The sequence below is a fragment of the Borostomias antarcticus genome, assembly GCF_949987555.1.
Source record: "Borostomias antarcticus genome assembly, chromosome: 4".
NCBI lineage: Eukaryota > Metazoa > Chordata > Actinopteri > Stomiiformes > Stomiidae > Borostomias > Borostomias antarcticus.
This window is the reverse complement of record NC_140237.1, coordinates 5,436,532-5,464,034: the sequence shown is the minus strand read 5'-3', so window position 1 is coordinate 5,464,034 and position 27,503 is coordinate 5,436,532. Positions and strand designations below refer to the sequence as shown.

Below are 27,503 nucleotides of genomic sequence, written 5' to 3'. Positions count from 1 at the left end.
AGTCCAAACCAGAGGGGAGTTCTTCAGTGATGACATCATACCTAGGCATGACAGCGTCCTCGTCCACATTGCCACCACGGCATGTCCTGCTCCACCTCGCCCAATCACGACTGACTCCTCAGATTCGTATATGGAAGGTGCTAGAAATGGAGCACAAGGATGATACTGTAGTTAGCAACACAATGCAGTATAATGCATTTCACAAATATGGCATGTGTCTTTTCTAGTCTAGCTCTGCCCAGTGGGAAACAACTGGGACGGGACCTGACCTGACCTGGCTGTACTGAGGAACCCACGCAGCAGATATAGTCAGGGAACACTATTCATGAAAAAGAACCATAAATGGACTGTTACGTATCGTCACATATTAAATGGTTTCTGTAGTGTGTCCTTCTGTCAACTTGTTTAAGTAAGTCCTTAGATATTTCAGCCCACTGAACAGGCCACAAATAGACTTTGATGGAAGTATCACAAGTCATTCTAAAAATCATCCGTTATATCTAACTGTTTCACGGTGTTTCCTCGCCTTTCTGGTTCTAAAGCATCTCCATGTCCCACTCTGGTACACTTTGAGTTAAGATTTACAAAAGCAATTTCTAGAGGGAAAATGAGGCCAAGGAATGGAAGGGATCACAGAACAGGCCTCTAATCCTCCCATTAACCCACAAGTACACCGCTAATAGTGTTCAACTGAAATAGAGGTACTGAACTGCCATTTTACAAGAGTCGGCCAGTGAACTATCATCATTGTCACATTGGACTGCACTGCCTTGGCAGTATCTATCTAACATTTTTGTGCTTGCCAAATGGAGAAATGGTCATCTTTAGCATGGAGCACTTGTACAGGAGATAGAGGACGCTGCGTCATTTAGGGCAGGATAAAAAAGACGGCTGAGCAGAATGACTGTTTTACTGAGGAGTCAGAGGGACTGAGGGGAGACTTCAAATTCATCAACGGCTTTGGGGAGAAACAGCAGTCTCTCAAATGCACCTGTTCGAAGCAGATCATAATGCAGATAAGAGGATTAAATGTTAACTAGAACTTCTGTAATCTCTGCTCTGGTCAATATTGCCATGTCATCTATAAATATTTCATGATGGTGTCCATTTCATCCTTTCACTTGGCTTTGAGATTTGTACCTGTCTATTCATTTTAAAATCAGCGGAATTATTCTCTATTCCCTTTTTAAATGTCAACATAGCAATTGTTGGTTTGATAATAAACGCTAAACATGCATAACCAGGACCTGGCTAGCTGCCCCTGTCCACGAGAGCTAACATGCAGCTATGGCAAGAGTCCAGTAGTCCATCCATGTCTGACCTGGTTGCTGAGGCAACCCAATCCTCTAATAACAACTAAGGAAGACAAGCTCAAGCCAATCTAAATCTGGTCCTGTGTGAGTGACAGATTTACAGGTAATATCATTGCCTAGCTAAATCAACCCTTCAGAAATAGGGCGCTGTTTGTTTACTGGCCAGGACTTTCCGCATGGATTGGAAACCCGAATGAAAACTATTTACAATACCATGATGGATTGGTTAGCAATAAAAAGTCTTTGATCAAGCACTATTGGCTCTCTGTGTTTTATCTCTTTCTGAGAACAACATTATGCAGAGCTGCAGAATACTGGGGTCTACTCCCTCAACCCAGCTCCTCACACACACACACACACACACACACACACACACACACACACACACACACACACACACACACACACAAGACTCCGTTTCTAACTCCTTAAGCAAAAATCGTTCATGCATATATCAACAATTTGAGTAAAAGAAATAACTCATGCAAAGCTTCAAAAGAACAATTTGTGGCCCACAGTGGTCTACTTGACATTCGTCAATAGGGGGTCTTTGTGACAAGTTCACCATCATATTCTTTCTGTCATCATTAATCCCTTCATGGTCTGTGTTGTAAATATCGCCCTACCTTAAGAAATCTGGGGCTTTGGAGATCATGTTCTCAAAGTCAGCGAAGGAGAGCTTGCTGTCTCCGTCCAGGTCTGCCTCCTCGATGGTCTTGTCACACACCAGGCTGACCTCCTCCGGAGGGAGCTCACCTTTCGTCAGCTTGTTCAAAGTCTTCTCCAAGTCCTCCTTACAAATGAAATTATCCACATTGAAATCTGTCAGAGAGGAATGAGAAAAACATTACAAAAAAATTAAAAATGTAGTAATAGTTCAAAAATCACGAATGGGAGTACAGTGCTGATGCTGTGCATTTAGATAGCATACTGTCCAGATCACCTTCGGTCAGATACAGGAAGACACGACGCTCACCATAGATCTTGAAGGCATATATGATCTTGAGCTCTCTGGGTGCCGTTTCACACAGGGCAGAGAACATGTCCACAAAGTCGTTGAACGTGAGGTTGCCTTGGCCATCCTCCGAGAAGGTCTCCACTATACGGTTTCTGAAAGGATTTTCCTTTAAAGGCAAAGAGGAGAAAAAGTGTCATGTAAAAAGTCAAATAGTCAAAAGCTGTTGCGCAAACATGACCAACCTAACCAGGATGCTATAGAGTCATATGAGCAGCTGCATCACCCTGTATGTAGATGCAGCCTCCGATATGTTCACAAAGGATATACAGAGCTCCTTCATCTTGGGCATTGTAAAAAACAAGACTAACAGTCACATATCCAATCATGCTAAGAGCCTGTTTAATCCTATGGACAGCCCATGATCTCACACTCACCACACTGCCTGCCAGGTTCCATTCATTAGCTGGTCATGTCTGGTAGTATAGCGCCTCTCTGGTTACCATCATGTCAGCAGCGCTAGGCTAGGCTAAGCTTAACAAATTAATACCCACAGCTGTGCAGGTGAAAAGCTGATTTATTGTCAATGTCAATGTCATTGTCTACCATTCATACAAATCAATGTAGCACTTAGTGCTTTCCATAAAAAGAGATGGATAAAAAACATAAATAATATAAACACAGTGAGAGCAGATTTAAAAGAAACAATCAAAGTAAAATAATTATTTCTTTTTTTAAATACTGTAAAATATAATAAAAACTATAGTTGAATAAAAACTATGATTTATGACCTGGTGGCCTGATGGAGCATCATTCATGGCTTCAAGGGACTCCAGGTCTATGGGAGCCAGACTGGGAGATTTACAACCAGGGGAACAAGATGATACTCATGAAGTATCTAAGCATGAATAAGCTGCAGATACTCCCTCTTCATTCATAATCTCCTAGGAGAAACTGGCTATAGGCGTCATTAGATCAGGCAACATGACACTTTATATGACATGAAAATTGATGCACTTCACTAACCCTTGAATGGAGTTAAGTCCAATGTATGTGACTGATAGCTTCAATGTAAATGATCTACAAATTCCCCAAATAATATTTTAGGATTTGCATGAAGCCTGTTCTAACCCTACAGTATCTGTGATCCATATATCTGTGATCCATATACTGTATCTGTGATCCATATATCTGTGATCCATATAGGCATCGTATATATAGTGAAGATTGACAGGAGATTTGGGAGAGCGAGAGGGAATGACATGTAGCACCTGTCCCGGGCCAGAACCCAACCCGGGCTACTGCGTGTTAAGGGCTAGCCCTATTGTTCTGTGTGTTAAGGGCTAGCCCTATGGTTCTGTGTGTTAAGGGCTAACCCTATGGTACTGTGTTTTAAGGGCTAGCCCTATTGTTCTGTGTGTTAAGGGCTAGCCCTATGGTTCTGTGTGTTAAGGGCTAACCCTATGGTACTGTGTGTTAAGGGCTAGCCCTATTGTTCTGTGTGTTAAGGGCTGGCCCTATGGTTCTGTGTGTTAAGGGCTAACCCTATGGTACTGTGTGTTAAGGGCTAGCCCTATGGTTCTGTGTGTTAAGGGCTAGCCCTATTGTTCTGTGTGTTAAGGGCTATCCCTATTGTTCTGTGTGTTAAGGGCTAGCCCTATGGTTCTGTGTGTTAAGGGCTAACCCTATGGTTCTGTGTGTTAAGGGCTAGCCCTATTGTTCTGTGTGTTAAGGGCTAGCCCTATGGTTCTGTGTGTTAAGGGCTAACCCTATGGTACTGTGTGTTAAGGGCTAGCCCTATGGTTCTGTGTGTTAAGGGCTAGCCCTATGGTTCTGTGTGTTAAGGGCTAGCCCTATGGTTCTGTGTGTTAAGGGCTAGCCCTATGGTTCTGTGTGTTAAGGGCTAGCCCTATGGTACTGTGTGTTAAGGGCTAGCCCTATGGTTCTATGTGTTAAGGGCTAGCCCTATGGTTCTGTGTGTTAAGGGCTAGCCCTATGGTTCTGTGTGTTAAGGGCTAACCCTATGGTTCTGTGTGTTAAGGGCTAGCCCTATGGTTCTGTGTGTTAAGGGCTAGCCCTATGGTTCTATGTGTTAAGGGCTAGCCCTATGGTTCTGTGTGTTAAGGGCTAGCCCTATGGTTCTGTGTGTTAAGGGCTAGCCCTATGGTATGCGCCTTCATAACCCGATGAGCCCAATATTCCATATGCAGTGGAAGCAATACCACCACACATTCTCTGTAGATGCCGTCTTCTGGTCTATGACTAAGATTCATCTCTGTCTCTGTGCTTCAGTGATCCCGTGTATGGGCTACTCTTGCAGGCTAGGCTAGGTTAGGCTGTGCTGGGCTGGAGGGGGGGCTAGGTTAGGCTGTGCTGGGCCAGGGCTGGAGGGGGGGGGGGGGGGTGGGGGCTAAGTTAGGCTGAGCTGGGCTGGGGGGGGGGTGCTAGGTTAGGCTGAGCTGGGTTGGGCTGGAGGGAGGGTGACATATCGAGGCTGACTAAGCACAGCGAGCGCTGACTAAGCAGAGAGTGAATGGGATGTTTCTCACGGGCAGGTTATCAGAGCAGTAATGACTATAGGCTCCAACACATGAATCCTCCCTGATACCCTGTCGCTACGCTACTAGCCCACATCACCACAGAACCACCTCCTACTTTAGTCCAGTAGTAGGCTGTGTTTACGCAACTTGTGTTTCAAGATCCACTATTACTTGTGTTTTCTGTTTTCTAGTCAAAACAGGTGAGCTTTAGGTAACCTTACTTAGGGGATCAATGTTAATAATAATAATAATAATAATAATAATAATAACTAGAAAGTACATTTCCTGGAGAAAATGTGAGGTGGGCTAGCTGCTGCAGCTGTATGTAACAGCTACTGCTAGAACTACTATGGACCAGGCAATCTCCATGCACCCACCGGCGAAGACCGTGCATCTCTAGCCCACTCAGGGGCTGAGTTGTGGGGTCTGTGGCGTGGACAGTGGCATGGTGGTGAGACTCCGCCCCCTCAGGTCAGAGCTGGTCGAGGACAGTGTACCCCTCTCCGGGCCACCTACCCGCCCGCACCGGTGAAGACCATGTGTCTCTAGCCCAATCAGGGGCTGAGTTGTGGGGCCCGTGGCGTAGATAGTGGCGTGGTGGTGAGACTCCGCCCCCTCAGGTCAGAGCTGGTCGAGGACAGTGTACCCCTCTCCGGGCCACCTACCCGCCCGCACCGGTGAAGACCATGTGTCTCTAGCCCACTCAGGGGCTGAGTTGTGCGGCCGTGGCGTGGATAGTGGCGTGGGGGTGAGACTCTGCCCCCTCAGGTCAGAGCCAGTCAGGGACAGTGTACCCCTCTCCGGGCCACCTACCTGTCAACCGGTGAAGACCGTGTGTCTCTAGCCCACTCAGGGGCTGAGTTGTGGGGCCCGTGGCGAGGATAGTGGCGTGCTGGTTAGGCCCCGCCCCCTTGGGTCACAGCTAGTCGGGACAGTAATGTGACCTCTGGGCAATTTCCATGCATCCACCAATGAAGACTGTGTCTCTAGCCCACTCAGGGGTTGAGTTGTGGGGCCCGTGGTGTGGATAGTGGCGTGGTGGTGAGACTCCACCCCCTCAGGTCAGAGCCAGTCGGGGACAGTGTACCCCTCTCCGGGCCACCTACCTGACTCCACCATGAAGACCTCCGGGCAGTCTCCTTGCACCCACTGGTGAAGACTGTGTGTCTCTAGCTCATTCAGGGGCTGAGTTGTGGGGTCTGTGGCGTGGCGGCGAGACTCCACCCGCTTGGTTCAGAGCCAGGTGTGAACAGTGTAGGCCGCACTGGGCTATCCACCTGCCTTCACCAGTGAAGACCGTGTGTCTCCAGCCCACTCAAGGGCTGAGTTGTGGTGTCCGTAGCATGTTCAGTGGCGTGGTGGCGAGACTCCGCCCCCTTGGGTCAGAGCCGGTGCACACATGCACCCAACCGTGAAAACTGCGTCTTTAGCCAACTCAGGGTCTGAGATGTGGGGACGGTGGCGTGGATAGTGGCGTGGTGGCGAGACTCCGCCCCCTCAGGTCAGAGGTTGTGGGGGGCAGGTCAGTGATTGCCAGGCCATCCCCATGAATCCCCTCATTGGAGACCATGTGTCTATAGCCCACCCCGGGCGGAGCAGTAGCTGTGGAGGTGTTGTATGGAAGTTGAGGTTAGAAGCAGTAGCAGTGAAAAGCAGTAGGTGTTTGTTATAAGTACTGCTAGTACTACACTCAAAAATAGATTAGACCACTCATCATAACTCATAGTTTTATTGAGTTCAATAGCTGAAAGAGGAGAAAAGATATTGATATGAGTTTGCAGCCTGAAAAAGAGTGTCATTCTGAATATTTCTTTGAATATAAGGCAAGAAAGAAAGAAAGAAGTGAGAAAGAAAGATGGATGGATGGATGGATGGATGGATGGATGGATGAAAGAAAGATGGATGGATGGATGAAAGAAAGAAAGAAAGGATGGATAAAAGGATGGATGGAAGAAAAGAAAGAAAGGATGGAAGGATGGAAAGATGGATGGAACAAAGAAAGGATGGATAAAAGAAAGAAAGAAAGATGGATGGATGGATGGATGGATGGATGGATGAAAGAAAGAAAGAAAGAAAGAAAGAAAGAAAGAAAGAAAGAAAGAAAGAAAGAAAGAAAGAAGGAAGGAAGGATGGAAAGAAGGAAGGAAGGAAGGAAGGATGGAAGGAAGGAAGAAAGGAAGGATGGATGGAAGGAAGGAAGGAAGGAAGGAAGGAAGGATGGAAGGAAAGGAAAGGAAAGGAAAGGAAAGGAAAGGAAAGGAAAGGAAGGAAGGATGGATGGAAGGAAGGAAGGAAGGAAGGAAGGAAGGAAGGAAGGAAGGAAGGAAGGAAGGAAGGAAGGAAGGAAAGAAAGAAAGAAGGAAGGAAGGAAGGAAGGAAGGAAGGATGGATGGAAGGAAGGAAGGAAGGAAGGAAGAAAGAAAGAAAGGAAGGAAGGATGGATGGAAGGAAAGAAGGAAGGAAGGATGGATGGAAGAAATGAAGGAAGGAAAGAAGGATGGAAGGATGGATGGAAGGAAGGAAGGAAGGAAAGAAGGAAAGAAGGAAAGAAGGAAGGATGTAAGGAAGGAAGGATGGATGGAAGGAAGGAAGGAAGGAAAGAAGGATGGAAGGATGGATGGATGGAAAGAAGGAAGGAAGGAAAGGAAAGGAAAGGAAAGGAAAGGAAAGGAAAGGAAAGGAAGGAAGGATGGATGGATGGATGGATGGATGGATGGAAGGAAGGAAGGAAAGAAGGAAGGATGGAAGGAAGGAGGATGGAAGGATGGATGGAAGGAAGGAAGGAAGGAAGGAAGGAAGGAAGGAAAGAAAGGAAGGAAAGATGGATGTAAGGAAGGAAGGAAGGAAGGAAAGAAGGATGGAAGGAAGGAAGGATGAAGGAAGGAACGAAGGAATGAAGGATCGATGGAAGGAAGGAAGGAAAGAAGGATGGAAGGATGGATGGAAGGAAGGAAAGGAAAGGAAAGGAAAGGAAAGGAAAGGAAAGGAAAGGAAAGAAGGATGGAAGGAAGGAAGGAAAGAAGGAAGGGAGGATGGAAGGATGGAAGGAAGGAAGGAAGGAAGGAAGGATGGAAGAAAGGAAGGAAGGAAGAAAGAAAGAAAGAAAGAAAGAAAGAAAGAAAGAAAGAAAGAAAGAAAGAAAGAAAGAAAGAAAGAAAGAAAGGAAGGAAGCAAGGAAGGAAAGAAGGAAAGATGGATGGAAGGAAGGAAGGAAGGAATGAATGAATGAATGAATGAATATGAATGCTACCACAGTAGTCAACTGACACTGTGAGCATCCTCTCATTCACTTCAATGGAAAGGCATGTTGGCTTCAGACAGCTCTCTCTCAAAAAGTATAAAGGTCACAGCCTAGATCTTGACACCGTAGGAATCCTGAGAAAATGCTGAACATTTTAGGGCTATGATATGTCTGTGTAGTTTAAAAACTGTAGGCATGGTGACGAGTTAGAAAAAGGGTAAAAATGCAAAATTAGCAGCTCAAAAGGTAGTGTGGGCCCATACGTTTCAATGGAGAACGCAGTTGCCGAACAAATCGTCATACAGCGAAAACTATAAGTCACACGGCTTAGATACTTACATTGTACGAATCAGCTCAGTTATGGGAATGTTTAGATATATAATATCTCTATGAGCTGTTAAAACTGTAGGCATAGTGACAAGTTAGAAAAAGAGTAAAAATGCAAAATTAGCAGCTCAAAAGCTAGAGTGCATTGCCATACGTTTCAATGAGGAGCGCAGTTGCCGAACAAATCGTCATACAGCGAAAACTATAAGTCACACTGCTTAGATACTTACATTGTACGAATCAGCACAGTTGTGTGAACATTTTGATGTATAATATGTGTGTGAGCTTTCAAAACTGTAGGAGTGCCAGCAGTTTACAAAATGTGTGAATATTTTCAAAGCAACTGCTGCCACCACTCTAAAAACATAAAGTTTCTGAACATTCCAAAAGCAGTTTCAAGCAGTTTCAATGGGACAAAAAATAGTTTTAAAATTTAAATTTCTAAAAAACTATAAAAAATATCAAAAATCTGAATGGATCCGTTCAAGAGCTGAACGTCATGAACATTTTAAAGTTTGAATGAAGTTTCTAGCACAAAGTATGAAGAACTAGTTAAGGTTAAAAAAAGTGGGGAGAATAATAATAAGAAAGAAAGAAAGAAAGAAAGAAAGAAAGAAAGAAAGAAAGAAAGAAAGAAAGAAAGAAAGAAAGAAAGAAAGAAAGAAAGAAAGAAAGAAAAATAGTGGGAATATCACAAGTTGGGCTAGCTTCTGCAAGCTAGCCCACCTAATAAAGAAAGAAAGAAAGAAAGAAAGAAAGAAAGAAAGAAAGAAAGAAAGAAAGAAAGAAAGAAAGAAAGAAAGAAATAGTGGGAATATCACAAGTTGGGCTAGCTTCTGCAAGCTAGCCCACCTAATAATAATGTATAATAATACTGTTTCAGTAGCAGTATACTCTTGGAAACTTTAATGACCAACAACCATAGACATCAGACTTGATATGGCCAAAACATCTATTAATCAATACATTAGAGAACAGTACATGACTGTTTTACATGAAAAAAGCCCTAAAGGGAAATACAATACTATCAAAACATAAAGGAAACAAAAAATGTACCTTTAATTCTGGCATGCTGATGATCAGTGCCATGGGGAGTTTGACGTCTGGTTCGTTGGTGTAATCCATTGGAACTAGGTGTGGGGCTAGCTCACGGTATCTGCCATGTAGCCTACAACAAAAGCATGACACAAACAATCAATTATCTTTCTATAACCTCTGCAAATTACGGCACAGCTTTTGTTATATTCACACCTGCTCTGTTGAACACAGCACAATGAATTTGTCACTTTCCCCCCATATTATAGATACAATTGATTGGACGTGGAAGGAGCCTTGAGAACCAATGGCTCTCGAGTCTAGTGGCCCATAGGCCAGGAGCCTATCTCCTGATTTCCTAGCGTGAGGCAGTTTTATGTACAAGCTATATGTCGCAGGGACTTACCCCCAATCCAACCCTTGATACTGAGTGCTAAGAGTCCAACCTCCCAAAGTCAGGGAAGACACTCTAACCACGAGGCCAGTGAGCCGGTGATTGGGCATGGAAGGAACACTAATTAGATTACACCAATTAAGCAATTACCTACTATGTAATCTTAGCCGTGCAGGAAGCTGCTTTTCTATACCGGCATGTCACTGTCAACTTCGGAAGCATCTCTGGATCAGTATTTTAATTTTCCATAAATATAAGTCGGCCTTTACCATGGGTTTAGTGTCGCATGGGTTTTGTACTGCAATATATCGTTTGTATCGATATATCTTGCAGCACTAATCTGGACACACTGGTCAGAGTCTCAGAGTGCTGAACATGTGTACGGGGAGCCTTCCCTTAGTCACTGAGGAGCGCAGCCTAACTTGCAATGGGGCGAGGAAAGTAATGAGATGTTTAACAGACACATATAACAGACAGAATGGCCACGCAAGCCCCTGTTTATTCTTTTTTGTTTGTTTGTTTATTGGTTTATTTGGTAGGGACAATGTACATTAACAAATGTACCAGAATTAGCCAAGAAGGCTAGTTTTCATCTGCAGTCCCAATTTAAATATCCCTGGTCCATGAAGCCTTCCAGTGTTTATCTTGTGTCTTCAGGGCGGCGTGTCCCCACTGGGGATGAGTCTGTATGAAGCCCAGCTTTTGAGCCTTATCAAGTCAGAGGTGTGGTGATTGCTCCTTCATTTCACACAGTGCTGAACCTCCACACAATCTCCACTCAATGATACAGTAAATGGCAATTAAGAAAGGATAATGGCTCACAAACCAGAGTGAAGCCATTAAATACCCACCACGACCATATGAAAAACATATACATTGTGTTTTACGACAAAGATACACTTGACAATTTAGTAAGCGACTGGCAAAGCAATCGTAGCAAAAATAAGCCAATTTACCACTCCCCAAAATAATTTACCGTCTCCACCTCAACAGTGCATAAATTCGTTCCTTGGTCGGAGGATAACTTAAATTTGTTAATTGCATGGCAGCCTCATTCAAAAAGCCCCTTCCCACACAGACCATAAAGTATATCCATTAAAGCCATCATAGCATACAATATCTGCATCCTGCATGGCTGTTAACCAGGACTAATATTACACTATACAGTATACTGCACTGTATTAGGGGTTGTAAATGATGGGGTTGTCCAGGGTAAACACATTTTCTGATTCTAAAACTGAAAGACATGGTCTCCTATAGCGCAGAGCGCTCCTGTCTGTAGGAGATGAAGAGGCATGGGAAGGACCCAGGGGATTCTGGGCGTTGGCAGGATGGTTTTCTGATTCTGATCCATACGATTCATCTTGATAGCAGATGGAACAAAACAATCCGAGCACAAGGATAATTTAGTCCTGAAACTCCTTCCTTCTGGGTATGACATTAATTACAACTAATCCATCTGAACATGGATGGAGATGTCCATCATTTACTGGGTCATGTGGTCATTACTATAAGACTGATTACTTGCCAGATACTGTACCTCTGAAGGAAATTGTGTAATTAACAAAACATGAGTGAAACCTAGAAACCCTAATAGTCTAACCATTGTTTCAGCTCAAGCACACATTGCAATCGATAAAAACAAAGGACAAACCATCAAGCGTATTGCCTTGATGACCTTTCACTGAACTGTGTCCAATTCAGCCATCCAATCCAACCAAGGACAGCAAGAAAAGCACCATTCAGTTGAGTCAGGAAGGGAAACTCACTGTATCCGTACGTTCCTCATGACTTACCTTGATAACCAGCGTTAGCCTAATGAAACGCCTCAATATAAAACATCCATCACAAATAACACCTGAGCTTTATAGCAGGAACAGCTCCACAGCCGGCCCGGCCGGCCTGCAGGACAGCACTACTGACCACTGTTACTGGCTTCCCCCATGACTCACACTATGTCTGGAGGTTTATTGGCTCATTTGTGGCATATCCACCTTAGCACCCGTACGTGTTGTGGGACAGTGTGTACACCGGGCAGCAGGGCCCAGCCTTATCTCTCTTGGAATCCATTACACTCAGGTCTCCTTGCAGAATGTAGCCATGTTTATACAGCAACATACATGTGTGTACAGTATGGAGGGGTGTGAAACGAAACCAAAACCCAGATGTTGTGGACTGTGAAGAGAACGAGTGACGTTTGAAAGGAGAGTAATAGCCACGCATGGAATTTGAAATCCTCTCAAATACATTCATGAGTACTTGAGCCTGTCTGGAGTCATCTGTGTGAGGGATGCGCTACAGGGACGACCGTCCAGGTCCACTGCGCCAGTCAGGCTCAGTCCAGAACGTCCAGGTCCACTGCGCCAGTCAGGCTCAGTCCAGAACGTCCAGGTCCACTGCGCCAGTCAGGCTCAGTCCAGGTCCACTGTGCCAGTTGGGCTCAGTCCAGAATGTCCAGGTCCACTGTGCCAGTCGGGCTCAGTCCAGGTCCACTGCGCCAGTCGGGCTCAGTCCAGGTCCACTGCGCCAGTCGGGCTCAGTCCAGGTGCACTGCGCCAGTCGGGCTCAGTCCAGAACGTCTTAGGTATTTGAAAGGAATTCAAATCATATTTGACCAAGATCTGTTATGAGGTGCATACTGTATAAAAAGTCATGACACTACTAAATTATTTTGTTAGTTGGTGAACTCAGGACTCATGAGGGTCTGAATTCATAACTGTAAACACAAACCCATTAAAGCAATGGGAGGTGAATTGAGGGCGCATTCATTGGACAGAACACACAATGAGTCAACAGCTATCTGCACTGTAATCTACACAACACTGATCCTCTAGAATGCATCATTAAGCAATAAGTGTTAATAGCAATATAAATCTTGAAAGTCCTAATGATATTGACTATGTAGCATTGCGTCTTGAGGGAAGTATTGACATGGCCATGACCTACATTTGAAGAAAACAAATGGTCGCCCTAGGAAAAGAAAACATGTACCCTACAGGGTTTTAATTGCAGCTGGGGTGATTTCATGCCATAAGTCTGTCTGAAAGCGCACTGGCAACATTACAGGAATTTAATTGCTTTAGAATACTGAGGCCAGCGAAAAGGACCGGGAGACAGAGATTCACTGGCTCTGGATGAGCTCCAGCACCGGAGGCAGTGTGGAGTTCAGAGTGAAGGTGGAGGTATCTCTGGATGAGTTCCAGCACCGGAGGCAGTGTGGAGTTCAGAGTGAAGGTGGAGGTATCTCTGGATGAGTTCCAGCACCGGAGGCAGTGTGGAGTTCAGAGTGAAGGTGGAGGCTAGAGGAAGCACTGGTCAGATATCCTCAAGAAATGAACAGTAGCTACAAGATGAATGTGGGTCTCATGATCTATGGTGTGAGTGGAGAATAAGACCATTGGGCTGAGAGGATCCCTGATTTACAATTTCACTGAAAGCTTCTTTGCCCGCAACATCCTGTTATCGGCATAGCAGTTTAATTAGATACCCATAATAAATAGATAAAGACGCAATAACGATGGGACCAATGCCTCAAGTCTGGCTTGATTTACTGGAAAAATAGTTCGACTACAGTATTCTGACTTTGCTAGTACAAACTTGTAGTTGCACTCTGGTGTTACACATGTGTTAGTAAAGCTTCAAACCCATGGCCAAACAGGGGTGGATGAGCCTGGACCTACCGTAGGATCTCTTTCCGTGTGAAGAAAGTGCAGTCCTGCAGGAAGAACAAAATACAATCATGTTAGATTAAATTAGCAGTGGAAACCAGATATGGCCGAGCCCTGGGCCATCAGGCCAGGTCTATTGATAGACACTATTGTGTTGTATGTCCATGAGATGTTGGGCCTGACCACTCTTGGACACAGATTAAACCTAGTCCAAGATTAAACCTAGTCCAAGACAAAGACAAGTTGTTGATAACAATACATATTATATCTACTATCTGGGATAGGAGGAACATAATCACTATTAGAGGACATGGTACTGTATATACCTGCACGGAAAGGGTTTCAATGCAAAATGGGGTGTCAACCATTTCTAAACCACATGTTTCATATCCGTATGACTGTTCTACCACATTCAGTTATTATTTTACACAACTAACCTAGTCATGCTTGGGCATGATTTGAGAATCGTGCTCACATTGAGATTCACCCATATGGCTACTGTACAATAAGCTATACACTACTGTCTAGCACTTGAAAGTGCTGCAAGCTTGGATCCACCAATTCAGCAACACAATGCCTGTGCACAATTAACATTATTTGAGCAATTAGTACCTAGCAGAAACACATTAGGTTTCATAAAGGTGTGTCTCTCTAATGACCCCCTGAAATACATCATGCAGAATGTGTGATGTTGATGAAAACCAGTGTGCCTAATGCACAATATTCTTACACAGAAGTGTTATGCGTTCACATTTAGTGCTATGACTACACAAGCTACAGTAGGCTACATTATACATCTTAAATTACTGTAAAATAAATATTACCCATCTTACCTGATATGCCTCGAACTGTTCATCAGTAAATATCGTTTGTTTATTACCCATCCTAGTCGAGTAATTTTCCCATTACACAGATACATTACATTTGAAGTTCGTGATGCTTTTTCTGTTTTAGTCATTTAGGACGAGGTCATATTCTCTTGCCGAAAATATTGATGCATTCCCAGTGAATATATAATTATTTGTCGGCTTTCGTAGATTATTATTCGGTTTACATACACGATAGACCTCGATAAAGAGATTGTTGTGTCAGGTGCAATCAAAAAGAGAATATTCCTTTTTACGCATTCTTGAAGTAGAGCGTCTCGCGCACTGAGTCCTTGTTGAATGTTTTCATCACTGGATTGTTTCTGGATGTTGCAAATAAAAGCAGATGCAAACTATGAGCCACTAGGTGGCGGCATTTAAGCAGAAGTTGAAACGGCTCTCTGGATGAATGTAGAAAAAAAGAAAAAAGGATGAAAGTGCAACAAGTATTGGATGCAACCATGCAACAATAGCTGGTAAAACTATGAGTTTGTTTTATTTATTTATTTACTTTTTGTCATTGTGACGCTTTTAAAACTGCTGTGCTTAAAACAGTAACGTTAACCTAGACAATGCTTTGAGACAGGATTTGAATTTCAATTGCATAGCTTTGTTGGCACACATGAGTCAAAAAGGCACATTTGAACACTTCTCCCCCCGCATCTTTACAAATAAAGCGTAACTTTAATTCATTAGACCAAACAGGTGCACTTGACGTGGATTATGAAACGTTCTGGCAACCCCGGAGAGAGTGGCTTCACGCATGTGACGACATCCGCGTCTATTCCGGCAGAGCGGTGTTGGACCACATTACACGAGTATGGCTGGGAACGCATGGAGGTCAATGGTAAGAACATTCCGTTAGACAAAATGAATTACGAAAAATGATTCACCAATTTCCCATTGGAACTTGTTGGTGGCTTCTGTTCTGTAATGTAACTTACTGATGTCCATGTGAGGCATTGAGAGTGCGTGCCCTTCAGTGTGTCACGCTATGCGGAGTGTCTTCCAAAAGGATTAAGCTAGCTAACAAATACATATTATTTTATTCCCACATCTTCTCATTTTACTAGGCTTGATACGTGTACTGGGTTTATTGTAACGCAACTGGCCATTTTTCTGCGGTTGTCATTCGGTTCCAATAACCATCCTTCTTGTTCTTGCCCCAGCTATCCCATGTAAAGAGACCGATGCTGTGTTCAAGACCTTTTTCGAGAGGGGTAAGTTAAGTCAGGTGCTTCAAGGCCCCACCTGTCCATTCTTCCACGTGACATGTTGAGCAATGTATTTCCTACCTACTGTATGCGTTTGTTCTACAGATAGAGGGACCACGAATGGTCTGTGTTTTGCATGTGAAAAAGTCGAGCATAATGCATAGTAAAGTAATCCTATACACAGTTTAAACTGGGGAACACGGTGCACCCTCCCTTCACAGATACAAACAGTAACATTAATTCCTGGAGATGGGATAGGTCCAGAAATCTCTACAGCTGTCATGAAGATCTTCGAGGCTGCTAAAGTATGTTTGAATCGTCAGTCGTTTTTTATCTTAACCTGACAGAAAACACACAGGACCAACAAATCCTAGGCTTTCTAGTGGAACATGTCTCTGTGGAGGATACTTCTACAGTCATGTTGTATGTGTAGGCTCCCATTGGATGGGAGGAGAGGAATGTTACTGCCATCAAAGGACCCGGGGGAAAGTGGATGATACCCCCTGATGCCAAGGAATCTATGGACAAGAGCAAGATTGGTTTGAAAGGTACCTGAATGCACATCACAATCCACCCAATGTCATGTCAGACCACTACAAGTTCTAATGAATGGGAGCCATGATACTGTTCCCTTCCTATACTTCCCATAAGAGTGCCTCTCACCATGTCGCCACCTAGCCAGTGCTTATTATGTGCGTCATCCTTTTGTATTTCTTATCAATAAGTGCAATAGCCTAGGGACCAAAATGTGACTTGGCTTTAACGCCTCTTTTTGACTCTGTAGGACCCCTGAAGACCCCCATCGCTGCAGGCCACCCCTCCATGAACCTCCTGCTCAGAAAGACCTTCGACCTGTACGCCAACGTGCGCCCCTGTGTGTCCATCGAGGGGTACAAGACCCCCTACACCAACGTCAACCTGGTCACTATCCGTGAGAACACCGAGGGAGAGTACAGTGGGATTGAGCATGTGGTGAGGACCTGTCATCGGCTTGAGGGAAAAGGAGAAAACGCACACCGTAGTCTTGGAGAGGTGCCGGTAACGGGTGAAATATACTAGAAAAAGAAATGAAACCGCACACTCAAGCTCTCGATGCTGGCTGATTTAATCAAACATACAATGTTTCGGCCTAGCGGCCTTTGTCAAAGTCTGACATCACCTGTGTTTAAAGACTGTAGGTGAAATACAACATGGTTAAGTCCAGTCAATTGAGGGCCTAGTTTGTTACAAAAGGCATTGATATCATGACTGCTATAATCTTAGAATGTGTGGCAGCACCCTTTAGTGACTTCATGTCCATTTATTTGTCACATACACATCATACAGTTATAATATGCAGCTGTTCCTAGGCTGAGGACTATTCATACATGCTTAGTTGTTTTGAATCGTGTTTTTCACACATTTCCAGCTGGTTTTAACAGGGTACACTCCAGTTGTGTCCTAGGTAAGATGGAGGAACACAGCAAAAAAAGAAACCTCTTTTCTTGTTAAAAGTACAGTAGTATTTAAGGTTCCAAGCTGTATGTTCATCAAATTCTCCCTCCAGCTTTCCTTGCTTATTTTGCATACTGTATAAGTGATGGTGCTGTATGTTATTTCTCACTTTATTTTTTAAATCACTCCCCGCATAATCCTATTGTCATCATCAGACTGAGAATACTATTTAAATGTTAAGTGAATCACCCTTATTATATATACGTAGCCATTGTCTTCTCTGTTGCTTCCTATTAGTTGAGATTGATTGGAATTTATTGATGTACCTTTAACATTTCTATAACCTAAGCTAATCTTGTTGCAACAAATTGCCCAGTATCACTTGTTTTGATGCAAATCTCCTCTCTGTTGTAGATTGTGGATGGAGTGGTGCAGAGCATTAAACTCATCACTGAAGATGCTAGCCGGCGTATCGCAGAGTATGCCTTTGAATACGCCAGGAACAACCAGAGAAGCAGCGTCACTGCAGTCCACAAGGCCAACATCATGTGAGTAGGATCTGGGCTGAGGGGGGGAAAAGAGCACCTATTTTACAAAGTGAACATTGAAGAAAAAGTCATGTCCATGATCGATTTGCAGTCAAACAGAGATTAGGGTCCCACACTACTACTGAGGTCATTAAGTAAATTGGTTTCAATCTTTTGACCAGGCGCATGTCCGATGGGCTTTTCCTGCGAAAATGTCGGGAGGTGGCTGAAAACTTCAAAGATATCAAATTCACGGAGATGTACCTGGACACAGTGTGTCTTAATGTAAGACAACCCCAACATTCACATAAAACATTTTGATTTAAATACAATTCTATCTTATGTCTGACGGTCCTACACTTTCAGATGGTGCAAGATCCCACTCAGTTTGATGTGCTTGTGATGCCCAACCTGTATGGGGACATCTTGAGGTCAGTTTGTATTTGCAATTTTGCATGAACGACTATTTTCATTCATGTAAGCTATTAAACACAATCGTTTAGAGCTTTGATCTTTTTAGCATATCCTACTCCTGGGTCCTAAAAGGTGTCACATGCAATTTCATTTTTGGGGGGTGGGGTTCATATCTACATTAACAAACAAAGTTCAAAGTGAAGTGAATATTTTCTTTCTGTATATGTTGGCGATGCATGTTGAGTTTTTCTGGACGATCCACACCGTTTACAAATTGGGCACATCTCCCTGTAATGAGCATGTGCAGCACTCATTTTGTAAAGAGTGTTAGGAAAACCCATCATGCAATATCATCACCGATCACAACATATGCAGTAAGGAAACACTTTGACACGGATTCACTTCACCAACCCTGTAATGTGGTGCCTTTAATTGTTGTGTTTACTGTAAATGTGACTAGGTGTGTGTGTGTGTCATATTTCTGTGTGTGTGTGTTGCAGTGATCTGTGTGCTGGGCTGATTGGAGGTCTAGGTGTCACTCCCAGTGGGAACATTGGAGCCAACGGGGTCGCCATTTTTGAATCGGTTTGTCTCACTGTTTTTGGGCCATTTTAATCTGTTTCTTCTAGATTGACTGCATGGCTTCTTGTCCCATTGTAACTTTCCAAATACTGTCAGTTCCTTTTTCTCCAGTACTGTATAAAGAGCATAGTTCATCTTATATTTACATTGAGCAAGTGAAAGTAATTAATACTCATTGCATTCATGATTCACATTACAGCATCAATCTCCAACAATAAAAAACATGTCATATTTGCTATTAATTAATTAGTGAATTGAAGTTAAAGTCAATGAGGTACTGTTGTGGTTATTGACACTGTGTATTTGTTGTGGCGCCCAGGTTCACGGAACAGCCCCGGACATCGCAGGCCTGGACATGGCCAACCCCACGGCTCTGCTCCTGAGCGCCGTGATGATGCTGCGCCACATGGGGCTCCATGGATATGGAAACAAGATCGAGGCAGCTTGTTTTGACACCATTCGTGACAAGAAGGTGAGTATTTAATGCCTCCCTGTAGTCATATTTGACCTGAGGAAATTGTCAGCAATTATATTCTTCATAGCTAGTGAGATTTTACCATGCCATTCATCAAGAGAGTACCCTTGTATGCAGGTAATGTAATATATTTGACAAAAACTAGTGGTTGATATTTTTCCCCATCCTCTTCTAGGTGCTGACTAAGGACCTTGGTGGGAACTCAAAGTGCTCAGAGTTTACAGCTGAGATCTGCCGGAGGATGCAGGATATGGACTGAGACTGCTGCTGGTTCACTCTGTAGTCCATGGCAGTACGTGGGTGCACCATGGATACAGTTCATTAGTGGATACTAACTCCACAAGATTTTTACAGATGTGAATGACGCAAAGTATATTCACGCACAACTTTACTCGCAAAGTATATTCACGCACAACTTTACTTACATTTCCAAAATGGAGTGCAATCATTTCAGGGGGATAACAATGTACTTAATACCTCCTAAAATACAATAGCACTCCTCTGCATGTGTTGTCTGATATTCTCCTCTGATATTAGCGGTTTTCTTCATGGTACTGTAAGTGTAACAGCTTAAAGCTCCTCTATTTATTCTGTCTGTTGCCATTCCCTGGACCTGACTGTACCACATCTCATACAGCCTTCTTCAGTCTTTCAGTCCCATACATAAACATGTAGATGACTCAAGATATTGCTTCATGTCATTTTTGAAGATCTGAAGAAAAGTTGGATATGTAATTCCAGTGCCTAGGTAAATTAATGTATTTTTGCGAGGAGTGTATTATTTAGTGAATCACTCAATGTTGGAGACTGGTGGTAAAGAATAGAGACAGTAGATAGATAATAACTTTAATAATCCCTGTAGGAGGACATGTGGGCGTTTCAGCAAAGGCGGGAAATGCAGAATAATTAATGAATAAACAAAATAGAACAAGAAATGTATACATTCATACATACAACATGTGTAAAGTATAGAATATATACATACAAACTGTATAGATATGTATTGTCATACATACCCATCTACCCATCCACAACACTCAGGAACGCTCAGACACTTACACGATACCTGTAGTCTGATTTGCACCTGGGTGGGATGAGCCTGTGGCTGAAGGTGCTCCCCATCTGCCACAGCTCGTCATACAGTAGAGAGCTTATTGGATGGTTATTACATCATAAACTAAATCAATAGAGATGTGAGGTAAGAAAAGTGGAATATATCGCGAATGTTGCTGATTGGAATCTCAATAAAAGTAAATTGCCAGGTTTTGATGGGCAGCTAGGCTGATCAACCAAATACGTCAAATAAAATGGACTGCTGCTCTGGTCCGTCCCGGCCTCTCATGAGAGCCAGAGGACTCCGTGTTCGTGATCCATACTAGTGGCTGTATTAATGGAGCTATCTGGCTCGCTATGCGGTTCTATTATGATAGTGTTTAATACTATTTGACTCATGTTGAAGCGTCACACTTCGACATAGGCTAACATACGCGGCAAACGGGTTTTTATGAAACTGCCTCTGGATGTGTATTTATCTCCAATCTGGCAACCCCGATGAAAGGATGCGCCCCGTCGACGTCACTAGACTCATATCTCCGTTTCCTCTTACTGTCTGGTTACAGCAGAGAGGTGCTGCAACTAGATACAAAGTGTCTTGGTTAGCTGCTAGACAGTCTTAGCAAATATTAGAGCAAAAGAAACGAAGGTGGATATGGCGAAGACCTATGATTATCTTTTTAAGCTGTTACTAATTGGAGACAGTGGAGTTGGAAAGACATGTCTGCTGTTTCGATTCAGCGAAGATGCGTTCAACACTACCTTCATATCAACAATAGGTCAGTTTCAATTTCCTGTGTCATATTTTCCCTAGCTTTCGCTAACATTGAGTAGGCTATGTTACTGCAACTTACATGAGGGTTATGAACCATGACATGCTGATAGATGTATCACTAAACATGTGTTTGCCAGCAGAAAAAAACATTGGGTATATAAAGGGCCTTATATATAACATCTCAAATGCGTCTCTAGGTAGAATAAGATCATGATGTCATTCATGTTGTTGCATTTTCTGAAGCGAGGGGTGATGTTTCGTTCCGTCAGTAGTGCCTAACGTTACACCTTCCAGGTTAACCAGGTCGCTCATCCTAACCTTTTGGGTGCACTGATGTAGCTACGCATGGGCTGGCTGACAGAAGCCATCGGATTTAAGATGAGGTATGCAATTTAGATGCTAACTGTCTTATGTAGCCTAGGTCTTTAAAGGGGAACAGAAATAGCCAACTAAGAACTGATCACGTGTTGTTCCTCATATTTAAAGAGAACTAGTAAATTCATTACTCCCCAAAAAACAGATAAAAACCCAAAATAAATCACATTTCCAACATTGATATTTACGTTTCTAGCTGTCTAGTGCCGCCATCTTTAAATTCCACGTCACACTACGTCACTGGTATGGTGAAACCGGCGGCGCGTTTAAAGCAAACAAGAATATAACTAGCTAGCTAGTTGTAAAGTAGCCTAAAAATGAGCGATTCAGACGACCAGGAGAGAGAAATCGTGGTGCCTTTAAACCCCATAACGTATGCGTATGAGCCTGTGCGAGAAACACCAATCGTGCAGTTTGCAGAGGAAGAAGCTGAGGAACAAGTGGTGGTTGTTCGGGGTCAGGAGCGGGTCGGCTAAGACTGGTGCAGCTGTGGGTGTTGCATCCCAATGCCGACCGCGGTGGAGTGTATTTGCTGCCAGGAGGCAAACTTGGGACGATTTTGTGGTTGAAGGCCAGTGCATTACCTTGAAGAGGACTTTCCAGATGTTATGTGGGGAGAGAGATGTACTGGAGGTGGCTATGCTGTCCCTGAAGGACATCAGGGCTGAGACGCTGGAGCGTCCCATAAATAGCAGGTAAGGTTAATGGATTATGGAAGGTAGCTAACGTTAGCCAGCCCAGGTAGCCACGTTGTGTCAGAAACGCACGCTAATCATCATTATAATCGAGACACCCTAGGTGTGCAGGAGCCCCCCTGTTTTATCACGAATATAGTGGATGATTCGTGCTCTTTCAGACTGTAGAAGTTATGTTAGCTAACTTGCAGTAAGTAGGCTAATTCTTCTGAATGTTTCTGACGTTCACAACTCTACTGTAGGCTGCCGTAACGTTAGATTACACGAGTTAATTTAGCGGTGTCAAAGATGGGCTATAACTCAAGGAAAGTTAACAGACCGACCGTCTTTCATCTGTTTGTAGTCTGTTGTATTTGGTTATTTGCATAGTTTTTGGCCATTCATTTAGGCTATTATTACCTAGACCTGGTCCAGGTCTAATTATTACCTAGGCGACTAAACCTTGTTGTAGCCTATCATTACTGTAGGCTAGTTTTTTTTATTTTTAATTCTGGACATCAATGCAAATGCATGAGGCAATTCTCAATGTTCATTCGAGTTTAAATAAAGGTAGCCCAAATAACATTTTGCATACTTTTTTCAGACTCTTCAGGTTGACAGCCTACAGACAGTTCACTCTTTGGACGAGAGGGCATTTGGGGAAAAGATACCGGATTCCAATCCCATCCTGCGCTGCGGCTTTCATCAGGAATTTGTTCCCCTCTCCTGAATACCATGGATTTGAATATGCTTGTGATGAATTTGAAATATAATATGCCATTGCCAACAGTGTCATTGTCTGTTTCAATTCATTTTTTGTCTTTATCTGCTCGTATCCCTGGCTCTCGTCTGCCATGTCGATTGCTGTAGTATATGCTTAGGCTATGCTTTGTTTAGAATATGCTAATAATAATAATAATACGCCTTACACATACATATGATTATGGAAGTATGAATGAGTATGAGTGAATTTTGTACTAGAGTCGTCATGTAGCCTGCTTATATTATCACACTATTTATGATACCTTGCAAATTGAAAACCGGTATGAAAGTAATTTTAAGTAATGCAATTATGTTCCAATACTCAAATAGCCTACCCCGACGTTTTCAGAAAACTGAGTTTGTGTTCCACCTCTAAAAATTATCTCAATTAGCCTACACATAAGCGCCTGCGCAGTCACCCACCCCATCTGCGTGCGTGAGTGTGATACAGTTGGAAAGCGACAGTTGAAAGTGAAGTTTCCTGTTGTGTCCGATGAAACAAATCATTCGACTTGATCGGCGAGATACCATCCAACGTGGTCCGGTGTCGACACGATACAGGATAGCCTATATCAAGTACTATGTAGCCTAGCCTACATCCTCATCTCCTGGTGGTCCCCCCACTCTTAATCCTACCTCCTGTATGAGTTACAGTACCTAAGTATCCTTGATTATGTGTAAATATGTGTAAATTCATAATGTATATCGTTTGTATAATTATGCCTTTACTGTGAGATGTCTGTCTTTGTTGATTGTGTTGTTCATAATGTGCAGGGCCAATGCATTGCAATTACATTCAGTAAATCTCCAGACTTACATTTGGTCCTCTCTGGTGAGAAAAGGTAGGATTGATATTTATGGAATTAAATAGAATATTTTAAAGAAATTTCGAATTATTCATAATGTTGTTTTATGATTACTGTATTGTAAGTGTAACCCACATTTTATCTTGGAACAGCCCAATGCATTAGACTAGGTAAACTGGTTTGATGTTTGAGATTACACCTGGATAAATTAACGATGCCAGTGGTGTATTGGGAGAGGGGTTGCTTGGAAATATGAGTGACTCATACTTGACACCTGAAACCTTTACGTCACAGGGGTCAAGACGGTCGTCTGAAAGAAAAATCTTGGAAAAAACATGTCAATGTTGTAGTTTTTAAAAACGTACATTTTGACGTAGTTTGGGGGGGGGGGCGGGGGTTATTACTATGTAAGTAGGCTATTCATGATTCAACATATTTATTTTTTCGCTGGAAAAAGCCAGGCCAGCCCTAAACGCACGCGCCCTGTCTACGTGTAGACTACGTTGTAGTTTCTGCAAACCGTGCGGGATTAACCATTGTTTGTTTGTTTTTACTATGGGAATAACTCGGACTCGGTAATCTCGGATAAAAGTATAGAAGCAAATCCCCCAAAATATTACTCTCACACTTTGGATTAATTTATTCGAAATTAAGGTAAGACCATATGTTTGCTATCTAGAGCTCTACCTTGTTCCAGAAAATGTGTGATAAACTGTTGTGCCTCGTGTGGCATGGCGTTGTTGTGAAGTAGCCTAATTGTGGTTGTTATTAACGATTAGCCTTGGTGTCCAAGTTATAGCCTAACGTTATGGGTAGCCTAGTTGATCGATTCGGCTTCCATCCATGAAATGTAGGCCATATAAGACCATTATTGAAACTTGTAAAGTGGGGGCCACTAGATAACCCTAATTAACAAGCCAGTCAGTGATTAGGCTATCTAGAGACTGGACCAAAATACCAAGAGAAAGAACGTATTTCGAGTTTAATTGCTATGCAGGCTGGAAACGGTGTGCGTGTCTGGCTGTGTGTGCATTTGCGATGTTGAAACTGGACTGGTAGCCTAACGTTAGATCTCGGCAGCCTGGCTACTTGAAAAGTAGATCTTGGTTCAAAAAAGTTTGAGGCTTGATTAGCTTGTGACTCGTAGGCCCTATTCAGTTTATTTCAGCAAGCTGCAACTGCTAAACCTACCAGTCTGTCCTCTGCCTGACTTGCGCGTTTGAGCGCTCTTTCTCTGCGACTCACGCACGACTGGCCCTGGCTCTGGGTTGGTCTGTCTGTTGTCCCTACGCTGTAGCCCGAAAAATCAAAAATAGTTGGCGTTGCCTCTGGCTTCAGTCGTCTGGTTCTTATTTTCTCAATTTTCCCTGTCTTGTCGAATTGGTAGCTCTACACATAGTCCGTTGGCAAGAAATGATCGCTGCAGACCCTGAATTCCGGCGCAGTTGGCGGGCTAGCTCGTTTCAGAGCTGCTAGCCAGCATTGCAGGACAGCTTTCCTTTTCAAAGGCAATCGGTGTGTCTCCAGACCGGCTGATGTAGTTCTGTAGAACTCGTTACTACAGCCTGGAGCAATACAATAAACTCCCCCCGTAGATCTTTTAGCAGAAGTCGAAGCCATGTCAGTGTGTACAGTAGCTAGCATTACAGTAGGCTAGTGTACAGGAGCTAGCTATAACCATACCAGTGACGTCACGTTCAAAAGGGCTGCGCCCTAGTAACAAAACAACAAACTCGTATCACAGTTTTCTCATTTATAGCTAATTTGGCAGTTTTGAGTATTGGACCATGTATATGACTAATAAAACATCTGTTATGTCGCCTTCACTTCCTATATCATTTCCACTCCTCTTTAAATGTGCGTGTCTCAACATCCTCCGGTGTAATCTGTCTTCGAGGTAAGGTTTTCCCCCGATCAAGTGTTCAAAAGAGTGACTTAAATGTTATAGGGAGACCAAGAAGAGAGAGACCGTGGGAACATATAGTCTAGTACACTATACACTTTACTTTTACAGTCCCTCTTGAAAATACAGCATGTCACTTGCTTTAAAGGAAATAAGACAAAATAACATTACATAATCTCACAATTCAGTTGAAACGTATACTCAATTCATTTCTTATAACTTTTTTTAGTCCTAGCAGACTAAGTTTGTTCAATGGCATTGTTAAACCAAACCTATTCAGTCCCACAGTATAATCCAGGAAAAAGAGTAGGCTACACTGAGATCATTGTTTTGAATAGAATGACAGGAAGGAGTTGGTTACCTTAGACTGTTCTCTGGGTCTCTATTGAACTGAACACCACAAGAACAAAATGTAGCTTCTTAACTGTGGTCAAAACTGCACAGTAAGGTTTCTAGCATGCACCCAAAAGGTTAGGATCGATGAGCATTTTGACTGTATGGATTTAGCTCCTATTCTTGAGCAAAGCTTGTTTTTATTTTTGAGAAAGAATTATTCAGGATACTCATGTCCTTTTCAAACGATTCTCATGATCAAAAGCATTCTCTAACAACCGAGAATCTATCATCAAAGTAGGCAAATTAATTTGTCAATGCTTGTCAGAAATGTCATCCCTGAAGAAGACAAAGTTCACATTGTCCTACCTCCACTGGTTGACTCATACTTTTGTTGAACTGACATCTTAAAAGATACAGCTGGAATCTATCACTTATTTACTACAGTCACGGTAGGGCAGGCCTATTCAACCGGCAGCCTCTGATACATTTGAAACATAGGATCAGCATTCTACCTCAAAAGAAGTTAAGTAACATCCACTTTAGTCCACATTTTCCCTTTCTTTCTTCTTTTTTTTATTTTTAGAATGTGCATTGTTTGTTACCACATGTTTATGAATGATAACAGGTTGTAGGTTGCGGCTGGAGAAGACTCCTAATCTACAAGACCCACTTTAAAAATCAGTTCACGTTTGACCCCCCACCCCTCACCCGCCACCACCATCTAGAATAGCCTCACAATAGAGCCTTTCACACTGACACTGTTCAACTCTCAGGCCTTCTGTCTTTCCTGTGCGTCAGAGTGGACAAGGTTGTTGATTTTTTTGTCGCTAGGTTGCTGCGTTGCTCTTCAGTCTTCCTGACCGAAACAGGAAGTGACTTTTTCTCTCCACAGGATGACGATGTTTAGTGAGGTTAGAGGAGTGCTCTCAACTCTATACTTGTTCCAGCCACAGTAATAGGTCTTAGGTCATGTAGACGCAAACGTGATGTAGTCCACCCCTCTAGATTTCACCTGTATTTGAAGTAACCTAGATAATGATGTAACCTAAGTTTGCACAAAAAAGTCAACTCTTTAAGCTTTGTTTTAGTGGTGATTTGTGCGCTGTGTTATCACCAAATTTTGTGATGCCTAAATTCATTTTCAAACACTTGCACACTCACACAAGTCTCTTGAGTCTAGAGGCTGATGGATTTCTTTATTTTCCCCACTGATAGGATCCTAAAACATGGTTGGCAGAATGTCGTTTGAGTCTTGCTTCTCTGACTAACTTCAGAAGGAGTAAACAGACTGTAAAGGCTTGCCTAGCCTGACACTGCCTGAGGAGATGGGCCGTCTCTCACACTCACATGCACTTTGTCAAGTAGATCCCATTTCCTTTTTAGCAGACCACAGATTGTGCTCAAGGACATTAAACGTCACACAATGTTCCACATTTAAAAGCCAGACTGATAAAGGCCTTTGTGAGGGCCGCCACATCATGATGCTTTTAAATTGAAATAACAAATCAACGTTTTTATTGGTGAGAGAGTGTCTCACCTTTTCTTCTGGGCCGCAATAAAAGTCCCTCATTGAAAGTTGAAGACAAACTATTAGGCTACTGGATAACTGGTAGAAACCCCGCCCCCCTTCTCAAGACCACCTGACCCCCACTGCTCACCCCCACATGGATCCCCACTCCTTCTCTAGTTGGACAAGTCTTGAACAGGACAGCTGCTGTTCAGATCTGTACTGTACAGTATGCGTGTTGGGAACTGCATGACTAAGATGGTGAATTTCTAATGAGCTCCCACTATTCAAGTCTGTCCCACAATGGTCTCTGGTAACAGAAGCTGT

At 43.1% G+C, this 27,503-nt stretch overlaps 3 protein-coding genes across 4 annotated transcripts in view; 2 read left to right on the top strand and 1 right to left on the bottom strand.

Moving 5' to 3' along the window:
- Positions 1-118: 118 nt before the first annotated feature.
- Positions 119-14,357, bottom strand: LOC311307779 (calcium and integrin-binding family member 2-like; the record flags this gene model as incomplete). Of its 2 annotated transcripts, XM_084436647.1 has the most annotated exons (6): positions 119-140; positions 1,940-2,135; positions 2,290-2,437; positions 9,433-9,544; positions 13,486-13,520; positions 14,307-14,357. In XM_084436647.1, 6 exons carry the CDS (start codon positions 14,355-14,357, stop codon positions 119-121), a joined length of 564 nt encoding a protein of 187 aa, XP_084292773.1. The 2 variants fall into 2 exon arrangements, with proteins under 2 accessions (XP_084292773.1, XP_084292774.1); XM_084436648.1 differs by lacking the exons at positions 9,433-9,544; positions 13,486-13,520.
- A 793-nt stretch (positions 14,358-15,150) lies between these two features.
- Positions 15,151-19,605, top strand: LOC311308267 (isocitrate dehydrogenase [NAD] subunit alpha, mitochondrial-like). Its single transcript, XM_084437216.1, has 11 exons — positions 15,151-15,186; positions 15,509-15,559; positions 15,775-15,858; positions 15,987-16,101; positions 16,338-16,525; positions 17,402-17,535; positions 17,697-17,799; positions 17,881-17,945; positions 18,429-18,513; positions 18,830-18,982; positions 19,161-19,605. Exons 1-11 carry the CDS (start codon positions 15,160-15,162, stop codon positions 19,242-19,244), a joined length of 1,089 nt encoding a protein of 362 aa, XP_084293342.1. The 5' UTR covers positions 15,151-15,159; the 3' UTR covers positions 19,245-19,605.
- A 1,003-nt stretch (positions 19,606-20,608) lies between these two features.
- rab8b (RAB8B, member RAS oncogene family) overlaps positions 20,609-27,503 on the top strand; it is a 39,770-nt gene continuing 32,875 nt past the window's right edge. The window contains exon 1 of the mRNA XM_084437150.1: positions 20,609-20,817. Coding sequence (XP_084293276.1) covers positions 20,694-20,817 — 124 coding nt within the window. The 5' untranslated portion in view covers positions 20,609-20,693. The remainder of the gene's footprint in view (positions 20,818-27,503) is intronic.

What these genes read in the sequence shown, in the direction of transcription:
- LOC311308267 (XM_084437216.1), top strand. Translation starts at nt 15,160, where the DNA reads ATGGCTGGGAACGCATGGAGGTCAATG. An exon ending in AGATCTTCGAGGCTGCTAAA is followed by an intron (nt 15,859 to 15,986) that starts GTATGTTTGAAT and finishes TTGTATGTGTAG; the next exon opens with GCTCCCATTGGATGGGAGGA. An exon ending in ACAGTGGGATTGAGCATGTG is followed by an intron (nt 16,526 to 17,401) that starts GTGAGGACCTGT and finishes TCTCTGTTGTAG; the next exon opens with ATTGTGGATGGAGTGGTGCA.